General features: G+C 38.0%; 1 protein-coding gene across 2 annotated transcripts in view; it reads left to right on the top strand.

The window, feature by feature from the left end:
- NEIL3 (nei like DNA glycosylase 3) overlaps positions 1 to 12096 on the top strand; it is a 47920-nt gene extending 35824 nt beyond the window's left edge. Inside the window, exons 7-10 of one of the 2 annotated variants that reach the window (XM_044760621.2) lie at positions 1346 to 1515; positions 2993 to 3410; positions 10010 to 10184; positions 11630 to 12096. In XM_044760621.2, the coding sequence (XP_044616556.2) occupies positions 1346 to 1515; positions 2993 to 3410; positions 10010 to 10184; positions 11630 to 11812 (946 nt within the window). In that variant the 3' untranslated portion in view covers positions 11813 to 12096. The remainder of the gene's footprint in view (positions 1 to 1345; positions 1516 to 2992; positions 3411 to 10009; positions 10185 to 11629) is intronic. The other variant, XM_014860655.3, reaches the window with a different exon arrangement.
- Positions 12097 to 15254: the final 3158 nt, after the last annotated feature.

Here is a 15254-nt window from a genome sequence, read left to right as displayed (position 1 = left end):
TGCACATCCAAATGGAGATTGGAAAGAATTTATTAGTAGGTAATTAAGAAATTGGACAGTAAGGAAAAAATATTTCCAAAGCTTCTATATGTAACAATAAATATCCCCTAATGGTTAGTGACATCTATAGGATAGAAGATGGAAATAGTGAAAAGTTGGAGCACATTGAAAATCTGAAGGTCCTTTCAATTGTATTTACTTAATAATGAATAAACACATCATGCTGCCTTTTAGAGTAAGCAGAGGGCAGGAATTAGGTCCATTAAACAAATCTACAGAATGTCTGGTGTTCCGTAGGAATGGGAAGCATTGAGTGGCATTAAAAGTCAAGGTAAGGAAAGATAAGAGAAGCATAATGAGATGTGTCTCACTTTCAGACTTTCTGATCTATTTATTATTTAACCAGACAAGCCCGAATTTAAAACTGGTCTAATTATATGTAAGGAGCAAAATGTTACAGAGACAGTCTACCTTTGAAAGTCAAAGAACTCACGTTCTGAAATGTGAGTTACCCACCTTTTACCTAAAGAGCTTTTTTCAACGTTAGTGTTTGGAGTCATGAAAGGAATTCATGACATCAACATAGTTGCCTAACCTCGTGATACACTCTACAGACCAGAGCTGCACATTAAAGAGTAGGACTTTATCAGAGCTTTATAAAGGCCTTTTGTGTAACAATAAAGAATTCAATTAAGAATTCCAGGTAGAGAATCATGATTTACGTTCGTGGCCAAAAATCGGGTTTGGTTTTCTTGTTTGCTTACTAATCTATTAATTAGATATCGAACGTGAAACAGTTTTACCTGAAGGGAAATTACACGAGGATAGATATCTTTTTCATTATTGTAGATCAACTAATCGATCTAGTGCTTAGTAGATAACTGTTGAGAAATTCTGGAAGCACATGGAGTTTTCAGGGCACATGTAGTAAATAGAACTTTTCTCATTTTACTTTCAGTGTTCTAATTTCTGCATAACTCTTTTCTCCCCCCTAATCTGGTTGAACAGAGACAGTTTAGTTTTGCTTTGGGAAGAGTACCGCTTACTTAAAACATTATTTGAGAAATGCTTCCTAGTGGTCATGTCAAATATTTTTAGTTGATTTGGAAAAAAAAACCAACTCTTTGACTCTAAATAAAAACTTTTATTTGTTACTTCTGTCTTTAATAGCAGTCAGCAGGGCCCAAGTGAAAACATTTTATTCTGGGATAGAACTTCCAAGCAATAATAAACATGTAGTATTTGGATATTAATCGTTCTGTAATTGTTTCTAAAATACCCAGAATGTGTAAGAACAAGGCAATAATAACAGTGTTAATGATTAACTTTAAAAATCCTTTTCTAGCAAGCTGCCAACAAGAAACACTACAATCTGCTGGACATCTAGCAGAGACGATCATCTTATGGACCACGTGGCTCGGAAATCTGAAGAGCAGTGGACATGTGTGGTCTGTACGCTAATAAATAAGCCTTCTTCTAAGGCCTGTGATGCTTGCCTGACTTCAAGGCCTGTTGGTAAGACTGGATTTTGATTCTGAGTCCATTTCTTTTCAAAGAGAGTTAATTCTACAATGTCAGGTAGATATCTTGTTCCATCTTGATATTTTATAACTAAGTAAAACGACTTCCTTTCTGAAAGGTTTAAAGGAATTGCCAGCCTTTGCCTGTAAACCATGCTAATATACTGTGACTACTTCTTTTTTAAATAGGGAGAAGAAGCATACTTGTGTTGAAAGAATATGTGCCTTTGTATCTCAAAAAACTGAGATGATCACATCTGTTCTCTACTGTTTCTAATGAATTATTCAATAAAGCTTTGTTTTATGCAGATTTCAGCAACTTTTGAGTTTGTTATTCAGTCCAAGTGTTTCATAAATTGAAAGCGAGGATTTCTGTAAGAATATCTTTGCAGGTGGAATAGAAAAATGCTGAACTTTTTCTCTTCTTTATCCTTCCTACCCCTTGTTATTAAAATCCTTACTCAGACAATTGTACTGATTTCATTGAAATCCTTCAAAATAACTCTTTATAGCTCGCAATTTCGTGCGTTCAGAGAATGTAAAACGTCGGAGGAAACCTGTGATTAAGAACCATCTCATTGATGCGGCTTCTATTGTGTTCTCAAAGGGTTCTTTCTTTCTTCAATTAGAGATGAGAAAGTTCAGTCTTGACTTATGGACCCCCGCACTGTGTTCGCTGTCATATTGTGTTTTGTTCTCTGGGCCAGAAAAGCAGGCATTGCCCTCTGCACAGCTTTGCTGGTAACAGAAGGACTCTACCTCCTGTTTCTCTCTCTCCCTCTTGAGTGTCATTCAAAAAAGAGCCCTCCGAAAACCACAGTCTGAGTTTCCACATTTATCGCAACATTCTGAAATGCCTTCACACATCTCATTAACTATTTTTTTGTTATTTTTTCTGCGTATGAAAGACATGTATCTTAACTACAATTGAGAATATATTCCAGTACAGATTCCAAAATCCTAAGATACTTGGTTGAAATGTAGCTAATAAATGTCAAGTCTTTGTAATTCTTCTTTACCTATTTTAAATAAGCCTGTCACTTGGTCTTGTCATTCATAGAACATTCCTGATGATCTAGATATAGGCCTCTGACTACTGATCCGAAGCATTATGGAATATTACCTCTTAATTACCACTGCTTTAATACTTTACCTAATAATAACAAAACTGATAGCTGAATAAGCTTCAAATGCTTAAACATATTATGAAGCAAATGTAAATCTTTGTTAAACCCACCTCTGGTTCCCTATAATTTGTTGAAATTTTGCGCTTTCTATAATACTTCATTTTTAACTGGAGGGTGGTTAATTCCCAAGCTGAATGGCCCAAGCTAACTTTGTGTCATTAGTTCTATGTATTAGTTCAGTGTAATAAGTGAACTAAATGTTCTAATCAAATAAAAAGATGTTTCAAATAGTCAATATATTATATTCCTAAGAATACTGCAGAATTTACTTCTCTCTCCTTCCAGATTCAATACTCAAGAATGAAGACAGTCCTATTGCCTATAGCCACTTAGTGAAGTACCCTTGCAATAGCTTCGGAAAGCCAAATACAGAAGTGAAGATCAGCAGGAAAACTGCCTTTGGAACTACAACCCTTGTCTTGACTGATTTTAGCAATAAATCCAGCGCTTTGGAAAGGAAAACGAGCCAAAACCAGACGCTAGATGGGGAGTTTCAAAACTCTTCTACCAACGTCTGTCTTCGTGATACACCACACCCCTCCAAGGAGAGAAAGAACTGTGTAACTCAGCTATCTAATGAAGTCAGCGTAACACCTGCAGTCTGCTCTCCATCCAAATTATTTAGTCCAGCATATAAAAAACTGAAAAGAGCGCCCTCCTCATCACCAGATCTCAAAAGTCACAACCGTGGATTTCCCAACAGGTATGCTGTTTCTAACCTTAATCTTTAAGGTATTTGCGTTAAGTTTTAACACAGCAAAAAAATCATCAATTGCTGAGAAAGTTGAATTGATTTTGATCATGTAAACCAAACCCTGAAAGTCTATTATGGTAATTTGCTTCCCTTGCCTTCTCTAGCTTATAGTGTTAGAGAAGGGAAGGAAAAACACAATTTCCAACAGCTATAAAAAATTATTTTTTTTCTCACTATAACCATATTACATGCTCAATAAAGAATATTTGGAAAATATTGGAAAGTATAAAGAATAATCTTACTGGTTGTCAATCACCACTTTTGGCATTTTTTTGTATTTCCTTCCAACGTAAGATGCTTCTAAAAGGGAAATTATCATTCATAATAGTTTAGTAAGTGTCTTCTAAAGAGAGGGATGTAGGTTACTCTTGGTGACATTTCTGCTAAAGAAGGTGGCCATATCTCAAACAGCCATGTGGGATGGTGTTCTTTGTTTCAACCAGAAAGGCCCAAGAAGCATGCATGCTCCTTTTGTATCTGAAATAACAAGTTGTAATTCCAATTCAGAAACACTACCAGACCAGATATATTTTATGGGACTACCAACTACACATTCAGAAGAATCTACACATTTAGGAGACTACCAGCTACATAGTCACATGACATCTGCTATCACCAGGGATGCAGAAATTTTAATTCACAGTGTCATCCCTTGTTCCTTAATGATTATTGGCAGCTCCTGAAACTGTCTGTCCACACTCCTTCCTCCTCGTTGTTGAGTCCCTTTAACTGGGCTTCCAGCTGTCACAACCTGATATTATACCTCCATCAGGGAGAGCCATTGCTCCACAATTTTCTTTCCAACCTGTTTTTTTTTTTTTCCTTCAGAAAGCAGGTGTTGTATATCCAGCATTTTTAAATGCAATGAAGAATATTTTAAAAGAAGTGAAAGTGAAGGGTCTTCTTCCCTTGCGTCTTTTCTTGCCGATGGGAGACCAGCACAGTAACTCTTTCTTTCTGGAATCTGAAGTAATCTCAGGAGGGATTCTGATTTCCAGCTTCTCCTCTGATTGGCTGTGCCTTTGCTGAGGGAAGGATTCTTCCTTTGGGCAGCAAGATGAAGCATCGCTTGGTGGACACTCCCAGACCAACCTCTGGGAATCCTTAAAGCTTGTTTCATAACAGAATTCTGAGACGGTTTTGGGTCATTCGATGCTTTTATCTCAAGTTTCCTATCCTATCTCTAAATTTACCATCAGTTAATTTTGATGATATTTCCTTGACTGATTTTTTAAAAAAATTTGTTCATAATCGTTTGTAATAACTCGTCTAACTTTTGTCTATCATGCAAATAATAGACATTTGAATTCAGCTATGGGGGCCAAACTTTTAGCTGACTGGATCAGCACACCACCTTTACACCTTAACCCTAATAAATGCCTGTGATGAAACTTTATGAAAGAGCATCTGAATTGGGAGGTTACCCTGTAAGAAAATCATTTTTGAACGGCCTTTTCTGTTCTGTAGCTTAAGTGGAAAGAAGCAGATGTGATCGTTTTAAAATATTGTGGCATTCGCTGCACCCCGATGACATATCTAGGCATATTTTCATTTCCTTAGTGCTTTGTAGAAAAATCTCAGACGATTTAACTAATGAATTAGGGATTTAAAAAGACATTAATGTAACCTTAATTTGAAGTGATTTCTTCATAAGCCATTAGTAATAGGGTCATATGATCAATCACAACACACAACATCACTTAGAAACTCAGCGGCTTGTGTAGGTGTTGAATGTAAGAACCCCAGGACTGCGACTCGCAAATCAATCAAGATCAACCAGCAGAATAAATGTCAAGTGATGAAATATGTTCACCCAGCAGCCCTTCTGCACCCAGCTACTTTACAAGGAATAAATTGCAAATTACTGTCATTTATTTCATTTTTCTCCTGGTCTGGCAGCTACCGTGTTCATCTCGTGGACACGATGCTGAGCAGAAGCCCACAACATAATACAATGAAAGCAGGTGGTCCACTCGGAGAATTTATAGGCAGTTTATTTTTTTTTAATAATTATATGGTAATTAATTCGCCTTTTGTTCTCTTAATTACTGATCTCATCACCACATGATACATGCTGTGTCAATGAGGCATATTTTTGGATTGGTCTTTAGACATACTTGAATTTCATCCAGCTACTGGATTATAAATTCGATGGTTGAACCAGTTTTTAAGCAGTTAAGAGTAACTGGTAGGAACAGTTTTTTTTTTTTTTTTAAAGATTTTATTTTTTCCTTTTTCTCCCCAAAGCCCCCCGGTAGATAGTTGTGTATTCTTCGTTGTGGGTTCCTCTAGTTGTGGCATGTGGGACGCTGCCTCAGCGTGGTCTGACAAGCAGTGCCATGTCCGCACCCAGGATTCGAACCGACGAAACACTGGGCCGCCTGCAGCGGAGCGCGCGAACTTAACCACTCGGCCACGGGGCCAGCCCCTGGTAGGAACAGTTTTAAGTCTTTAATCCAATTATTGCAAATACAGAGGAAAACACAGTGATTCATTTTCAAAGAATATGTATATTTTAGATTAAAGTTTTTCCTGAGCTGTTGCAAAAGCTCATGTAGATGAATGAAATGAAACTAACAAAATCACTGACATTTTGCGGCCGGCCTGGCAGCGCAGCGGTTAAGTTCACCCACTCCACTTCGGTGGCCTGGGGTTCTCTGGTTCAGCTCCCAGGTGTGGACCTATGCACTGCTTATCAAGCCATGCTATGGCAGGTGTGCCACATATAAAATAGAGGAAGATGGGCACAGATGTTAGCTCAGGGCCCATCTTCCTCAGCAAAAAGAGAGGAGGATTGGCAGTGGGTGTTAGTTCAGGGCTAATCTTCCTTAAAAAAAACAAAACCCTGGTATTTTCCCATGTCTGCTGCCATCAGGGTCACCAAAGTTTTCTCTCTCATCACCAGTGAAGCACTGACCCCTGGTATTCACTTCTTCAGAATCACCTGGGACCATCTAGGATGAGTCATTTAACCTGTTTGTTTGTTTGTTTTAATCCTCAAAACACTGCTGAGCTACAAAATCTACCTTCAATGAGACTGATTAGTTCAAAAAAATTTTAGACAATATTTTTATTATAATGAATCACCCTATCTCTAAAATAAGAGAAACCATGATAAATTGATCACTGAAAAAATAATTTCATTTTAAAATTACAAACCTGTGCTTGGTAATGCCCTCCTTCTTGATAATAGTTTTAATCTGATCTCTGTCCAATGTTATTTGTTTATTTATTAATTAATAAATACTTACTGAGGACCTATCATGCATCAAGCATTGCTCTTGGTTCTAGTGAGCTCTGCCTCAGCAAACTACAGCCACCAGGGCCAAATCCAGTCAGCCATCATGTTTTGTAAATAAAGTTTTATTGCAACATATCCCATTCCCATTGGTCTACATATTGTCCGTGGTTGCTTTTCATGCTACAACAGCAGAGTTGAGTAGTTGCAACAGAGACCATAAGACCCGTTAGCCTAAAATATGTGCTATCTGAAAAGATTTGCCAATCCTTGATCTATTATGTTAATAGAGCATTTATAATCCGGAATTAATATTCAAAATGATGGTCCTAGTTAAACTATCCCGTATGCTACGTTTACTTGAGAAAATACTCTGCTACGTTTTAGAAAGTTTTTAAATAATGATTGAAACGAAGAGGAATCAAGATGGCCTCCATTAATCAGAACATTTAATTATCCTGGATAATGTTTTTTATCATAAAATTAAGATTAGTTGTGCGTATTTAGAGTCGGTCGATGCGATCACAGGTGGCATCAGTAGCTTCACCGCATTAGCTCAGTGCTTTCCAACTTACTGTGCATATGAATCGCCTGGGAATCATGTTAACATGCAGATTCCAATTCTGCCAGTGATCTGGGGGAGGGGCAGATAATTCTGTATTTCTGAGCAGCTCCCAGCTTCTGGTCAGGGGACCACACTCTTGAGTACCAGGGATAAGATACCATATGGCTATTTTTTTCTTTAAGTTTATACTAAGGAAGAAATGGAATGCAAGACAGAGATGAGGAATCAGAGGGAAGATGTGGGGCCTTTCCTTTCCTCCTTAATCCTACTTTCCACCTATGCTCCTACCCAGAAAAGCTTTACCAGTCAGAGAGTCTAAACCTCTCCTGGGGTATGTGGAACCCTGGAGATTTCTAGGTTGAAGCAATGGGTTAGAAAATGTTTAACTAATTGTTATATAAGACAGCCACCTTCAAAATACATAAGACATAAAACTGTTGGCATGTGTGTTCTTCTTCTAATAAGAAAGCATCACTGGGGCCTGGCCCTGTGGCAAAGTTCATGCGCTCGGCTTTGGCGGCGTGGGGCTTTGCCATTTGGGATCCTGGGCTCGGACAGGGCACCGCTCATCAAGCCATGCTGAGGTGGCGTCCCACAAAGCACAACCAGAAGGACCTACTACTAGAATATACAACTATGCACTGGGGGGCTTTGGGGAGAAGAAGAAGGAAAAAAAAAGATTGGCAATAGATGTTAGCTTAGGTGCCAATCTTTAAAAAAAAGAAAAAAGCATCATTGCATTGTTAATATTCTTAACCTCATTATTTCTCCTTTAAAAGCTTTTCTAAAAGCACTGTTTATGACCCACTTGCTTCCATTTTGAAATCAGTTGACTCTTCTACAACCATCAAAATATTTAGCTTCTCTTGAAGTTAAAGTTTTAGTATTGTTTCTTTTCGTGGGGTCTGGGCCTGGTGAAATGGAGGGGGGTTGTGGAAAAGAGAAGCCTGTTGTCCCTCAGCTCCCCTATTCCTGGCTGGTATTACCATGGTTCTAAGATACAAGCCACCACCCCAAAACAGTTGCTGGTGAAATATGTAATTATAGTGATTTCCTTGGCCATGCCTACAGCTGCTTCCATTTTACAAATGCCTGCTGTGATGACAGCTTCAGAAACTACCCTCAGAATGTTTGAGTCCATTTAAAGCAATATATTTAAGCCTCTTTTATAAAGGAGTTTAAGCAAATTTCATCACAAATAAAAGATCTCTTATATGTCAGTTATATCTCCATAAAACCCAGTGGCACAGCAGTTAAGTGCACACATTCCGCTTTGGCAGCCCAGGGTTCACCAGTTTGGATCGCAGGTGCAGACGTGGCACCGCTTGTCAAGCCATGCTTTGGCAGGGGTCCCTCATATAAAGCAGAGAAAAATGGGCATGGATGTTAGCTCAGGGCCAGTCTTCCTCAGCAAAAAAAGAGGAGGATTGGCTCAGGGCTAATAGTCCTCAAAAAACAAAGAAAACAAAAACCAATAAAACTGAGTGAAAAAGATCTCCTACTCTGAACATTTCAATTAGATCTGATGCCTTGAGGCATCATTATAGCAACAAGTATGTAAAGAATATAGTTTACCAACAAAGAAAAGGGGAACTACCTCTGATTTTTAAGTATTTTTAAAAATTAAGAATGATGTTTTGTCCCTTAGAAATTAATTTTTAAAAATGAGAAAGGATGAACTTTTTATCATTAAAAAGTGTTAAAATAGGATATTAGAGGGAAGGACTTCTGGTTATAATTAACTTGAGTTCTTTTTCTCTTCAACTGGTTTATTAAAAAGACTAACTCTTATAAAGGCATTATTAAAAATATGCAAAATATAAAAATTAAAGATAATCATGAAGCCCGTTTTCAAAGAGAAAATTCTGCGTTTACAGACACAGTAGAAGGCCAGCTCCCGACCTTTATACCCTGTTTGCAGGAATAACCTCCAGACACTCTTGATCCTAATCATGGGGGGAATAAAGCTCCCCTACCAGCTTTACAAAAATGCGCATTTCTGCTCTGCCAGCAGCCTGGCTGAAATATGATTGCAACTATTATAGTAGCCTTGATCAAAAAAAGCATAGAAAATTGTCTTGAAAGTGGACAGTAGAGAGAGTGATCTCTTTGGCCTTGTCAGAGCCATTGATGCGAGCTTGCTACTGATGAGAAAATAATTAGAGAAGATTGTGACTCTAGTTACTTTGGGGGCCGGAGGGGCAGCTGGACTTGAGAATATTTTAGAGGAAATAAAAGTGGCCACACTGTAATGTTGACTAAGAAGAACTGAATATTAGAGACAAAAACTAAGAAAATTGGATGTGTTGGATGCACAATTCAGCTGTGTTTTTATTCTTAAGAAATTTAAATTACGTGGTTTAGGTACTACATAGGTAGCTGTGGAAGTAAATTAGAATTACCTGGGCAAAGCAAGAGTTAAAAAGACTTTGTGTGTGTAGTTACCTAAAGTTGACCGTGGTCCACTTAAGAAGTGTGGTAACTTCTTAAGGAATTTACCAGGGAAACTGTGATAATGAGTTTAGATTGTCACCTCTGCACATTATGTGACTCCATCCTACTAAACTTACACGTTTCCTCCTCAAGAAGCTTATAGATGCAATGGAGAAAATATCATTAGCAATATTAGCAATATTTTCAGTACAATTTCTTTGTAGAAGCAGAATTCCAACATGAGGGTAAGATAGTGTAAATGACTCCTTTAGCACTATTGTGCTGTAGTTATTTTGTAACCTGTCATTACAGGGAACTTCAAATTAAGATGACAGATGGCCCCTGTGCAGGGAATGCCAGCAGTCCACGCTGCAGTCAACACCACCGCCTCTGCGCGCTCCGAGTTGTGAGGAAGGATGGCGAAAACAAAGGCAGGCAGTTCTATGCTTGTCCGCTACCTAGAGAAGCACAATGTGGATTTTTCCAAGTATGTGTGAGATTTATCGAGCTTACCATAGCATAATTGACTACTTCAGTTATTAAAATGTAACAGAGCAATCCTTTTCCAGGTTTACCTTTAAATTTTAAATGGCCATATTGATATTCAGGCTAAAGCCTGAATGTTGAATAAATTTAGATTCAAAGAGGTTCATTAAAAAAAGGAAAAATTAATCCTATAATAGCTATCAGATTATTGGAGTATGCCCTATTTATAACCACACGTGTAGAAGCGTTGCCCTTGGTTTATAAAGATAGAAAGGTTTTGAGTAACTTTCCGAGGTGGCTAATAATCCAAGATACAAATTTGCTGTTTCTAACTTCAGTGTGACATCAAAACCTTTGGCTTATGTGTTGGCTAGAGAGACACGAGAAAAATAATTTACATGCCTTGCATTTATGATAAACTTAGTGAATCCTACGATACAGCTTGACCAAAAAAAAAAGTGATGGCCTGGTAACAATTTAGATATAGGCGATTTCTCACTCCTTTCCAGTCTCTGAGTGTGTCCCTGAAAATGAATGTGAGGTAGAAGACAAGAATCTGGGTCTTTTTAGTCGGTCTCACTTTCTGCATTCCTCAGAGTGTGAGCATTTCACGATGCTGAGTGTGATTCTAACGTTTAAAGATACATATTTTTCCAATTGCTTCATCTGATGCGTAACTGAGAAAAGAAAATATTGATCTGTTTCAGTGCTGGAGCAAAAATTTTGTGCTTGGGCTTATTGAGAGAGAAAACATCTGTCTTCAGTGTGGTAACTTCTTAAGGAATTTACCAGGGAAACTGATAATGAGTTGAGATTGTCACCTCTGCACATTACGTGACTCCATCCTGCTAAACTGACATGTTTCCTCCTCAAGAAGCTTATAGATGCAATGGAGAAAATATCATTAGCAATGTTAATAATGTTGCAGCCTGCCTTATACCTCTCTTGAGGACAAAATTAATAAGAATGAGAATAATACAGTGGAATCTGCCTAAATTAGTCCAAGTAATTCTATATTGGGTTTTTTCTCTTCCTAAGAGACTAAGGAAGTTTAGTGTTAGAATCATGACAAATCTTTGATCTTCATAGTTTTAACTAAAACAGATCTATTGCAGGAACATTCGTGAGCACTTTACACAAGATTTTGATAGTTTTCAATTGTTCTCAATAAAGTGAAGAAACCTCTGAAAATACACCTTTAGACAAAGAGAAGCTCAGAATTAGGGCGATTTGCTTTGTGGTTCAAATGAATTTGTAAGAGATGCTTCTTACAGGATATAACCTTTTATAAGGGCCACAACTAATGATTTATGTCTATTTACAATGTCAGATTAATAGTAACAGCAGGGAAGACAATATGTCACCAATCAGACACATCCAGGTTTAGCCTGCACGTCATTCTAACCTCCATCTAAACCTTACAATCTTCCCGTTTTCCCCCCACAGTGGGCAGATTTGTCCTTCCCATCCTGCGACCACGGCAAACGCTCCATCATGAGAACAGTGCTGAAGATCGGACCTAATAATGGAAGGAATTTTTTTGTGTGTCCTCTCGGGAAGGAAAAACAGTGCAGTTTTTTCCAGTGGGCAGAAAATGGGCCAGGAATAAAAATTCTCCCAGGATGCTGATATTTTCTCCTTTTGTAGAATAGCTGTATTTAATCTCCTCAGACTGTGGATCATGTTTTGTCCCCTTTTCTTCAATAGAAAGGTTGTGGAACATCTATGGTACATTGTAAAGTTATTCCAATATTTGAGAACTTTTTTATTTGTGTCACCTTTCCATTCTATGGCTGTTTTTTTTTTTCCCTTAATGACTGCTGTATGTGTTTCATTGAATGGACAGTATATTCCACTTAGAATGTATATTTAATGCATTTAGTAAAGACAATAAAGTATTTTTAGTATGCTCTTGGTCTCTTGTAACTTCTTTGGGGAAACTGTTTTTAGGAGAGGATTACGCAGTACAATAGAATAATGTATTGTGTCTGTAATGAATAATTTTCTCAGGTATTGCTATTCAATGTATGATTGAAGGTACTTGTTTTCTTAAATGAAATCTCCTTTATGGAAAATAATATTTTGTTTTTTTAACTCTGTTTAACAAGTATCAAGCTCCTGTTGGATGCTAGAAATGTGCCAATCACTTGTATAACTTTAAATGTATTTTCATGGAAAGCTATGGGGATTCAGAATGTAAAAAGTAACATTTAAGAACAGAAGAAGTTTGCATGTCTTTAAAGAAGTTGATTTAAATTTTTCTAATCTTGATCCTAATATCTGTTAATTTTTTAGAAGAAGGCAATTTTAAAAGTATAATAATGTACTATTATTTTTTTATTTCTAGTTTTATTTTAACTCCCTTTTCCCCCCCCCCCAAATTTAGTTCAGGTAACTATTTTATTTCCCCAAAGAAAAGAAAACCTCAATCTTAAAGTTTTTCTGCATGTTTGTGGAGAATTCCATGCAGGGCTGGTTCAATCTGTTAAAAAACAAAAGACAGCTTGGAAGATGGCTTGAGCCCCTTTGCATTCTCTCACTCAATTGTCCGTGCAGGGCTGTGGGAGTTAACAGCATATGAAATTACCATCAAGGACAGAGCTTATTTCATAGTCTTAGATATGCTGGAACTCTACACTGAAGAGACAGACTTAGAACCAACTTCAGATCAGTGATCTTAACTGGGCAATGACTACCGGGCTGACCAGGACCTGGACTGGACCATTGATGATCTTAGTGACCCCATGTGAACTACACAAGCTGTGCCTGCAGAAGGCCACTGCAAATTAATTGAGCAAGAAGTAGGGAAAAGACCCATTGCAAATCAGGCCTCCAGAAATTCCCATCGCTAAAAAGTAGCAAATAAATTACGAGGAAATACAGGCCAATTAAACACAACAGATTTCAATGATAAGTTCAGATATTTATCTAATAAATGTGCAGGATTTATATGAAGAAAATTTTACTGACGCATCAAAAAACCAGATGGACAGAAAACAGGATCTTGTTTGAAAAGGATGGATGTTTAACAATGGCATTCTTCCAAACTTAATTTTGAGTTTAAATAATTTCCCAGTAAAACCTCTAGGAGGTTTCCACCTCCATTCTGGAGTAAACTCTGAACCCAACCTGGATCCTGGACAACTGGATAAGTAGGTTCTGGACAAAATCAAAAACAATACTGGAGACTGAACAAAAGCAGGCAGATTCTGAAGGGATTTAAAATTTGGGAGAAGGGACCACCTGGAGGTGATTTCCTATTTTTTACAGTTTTTTTGTCTTGAGGGCAAAACAAAGTATCAGGCAGCCTGGCTGAAAAAATCCATTCTTTGTGGCCTGAAGAGCCAGCACACAGTTTGGACAACTACAGCCAGTGGAAAGAGGGAAAATCTCAGGAGAGGTTCCAAGAGGGGGAGCCCAAGTTCTGTGTTTAACCCTGCCTGTGTCGTTGACTGACCACTGAACCACACACACGCCCATGGGGCAGAGTGAACACAAAGCAGCCAAAGGTGAAAGAACTGAACCAAGGTTTAATCCGCCGCCCAAGAGAATTTGCAGTTTGAATCCAACCAAATTAGTTGCCCGAGAGAAAAACATCTCTAGAGAAACAACACTCTCTAGAGGAATATACCACATCCAGAGTCTCCACCAGGTAGTATTCACAATATTCAGGATTCCGTCCGAATTATGCAGAGAATCAGAATAATATGGCCGAGGTTCAGAGAAAAGACAACCAAGACTGACTCCAAGGTGACCAAGATGTTGGAATTAACAAACATGGATTTTAACTGGATTTTAACTATCATAACTGTGCTCATTGAGGCAAATGCTAAAGGGAAACGATACTAGATGGAAATGCAAATCTTTAAAAAGCAATACAGAAAATCTGAAATGGCAAGTATATAAATAAATATAAAATATTGTTTTTACTTCAGTTTTTAAAAATAGGACTGTTTCAAGCAAAAAATTATAACATTGTCTTAGGAGACGTATAATGTTTGGAAATACAACATGATAACTACAGCATAAGGACAGAGGCTGAAGGAGCTATACGATTGCAAGTTTTCTACGTTTTATGTGCAGTGGTACCATATTAACTCTAATTGCAGAAGGTTCAGTATGTGTGTGTAATACCCATTCCCGGATTTGGGAAGTTTTCTACCACTATTTCTTCGAATATTGTCTCAGTCGCACACTCTTCCCCCTCTCCTGAGATTCCAATGATACAAATAATAGATTGTTATTGTTCCACAAATCCCTGGGTTCTGTTTATCTTTCCCAGTCTATTTTTCTCTCTCTTGTTCAAACTGAGTAAATGTTATTGATCTGTCTTCAGGTTCACTGACTCTATTCTCTTTCATGGTCACTCTGCTATTGAGACTATCCAGCCAGTTTTTTTTTCCGATGCTTGTGTTTTTTAGCCCTGTCGTTTCCACCTCATTCTTTTTTATAACTTCTGTTTCTTTGCTGAGATTTGCCATTTTTTTCATTGGTTTCCAGAAAATGTAGAATCGATTCTGAAAACATGACCACATTAAAATCCTTGTCGGTAATTCTAAATATCTAATTTATCTCAGTATTGTTGTGAGTTGAATGTCTTTTCTCCTTCGTGTTGTGCCTTTCCTGCTTTGGGCATGACAGGTGAGTTTTGGTTGTATCCTGGATGTGTGGTTATTATGTTAGGAGACTCTAGGTCCTATTTAAATCTTCTGTCTTCTCATGTTGTCATCTGTTTAGGTTGAGTGTGTAGGTTCTGACTTACACTGTGGGCTTTGGTCCCAATGACAGTTTGGTTTTCAGAGCCCTTGCAATGCATTCTGGTCTGCTTCATTCTGGTCTTCCTGGGGGTCCTCATCAATCCCTCTGGTGCTGTCTTGCAGGCACGGAAGGTGATTTCCTGGGCTGCCTGGTGCTCCCAGGCCACCTTTTGCAGGTGAGTATGGACAGAAGCCTCTGTGCCTGTGTCTCTTTATGCCACCGGCTGGAGGGAGGCAGCTATTGTTATTGTCCCACATCAACAACATTGATTCCCACAGCAGGAGGACCAGGACTATCAACTTTCAGAGCCTGC

Source organism: Equus asinus, chromosome 27 (genome assembly GCF_041296235.1).
Source record: "Equus asinus isolate D_3611 breed Donkey chromosome 27, EquAss-T2T_v2, whole genome shotgun sequence".
Classification (NCBI taxonomy): domain Eukaryota; kingdom Metazoa; phylum Chordata; class Mammalia; order Perissodactyla; family Equidae; genus Equus; species Equus asinus.
Note: the sequence above shows the minus strand (reverse complement) of the source record. Positions and strands in the feature narration are given on the sequence as shown.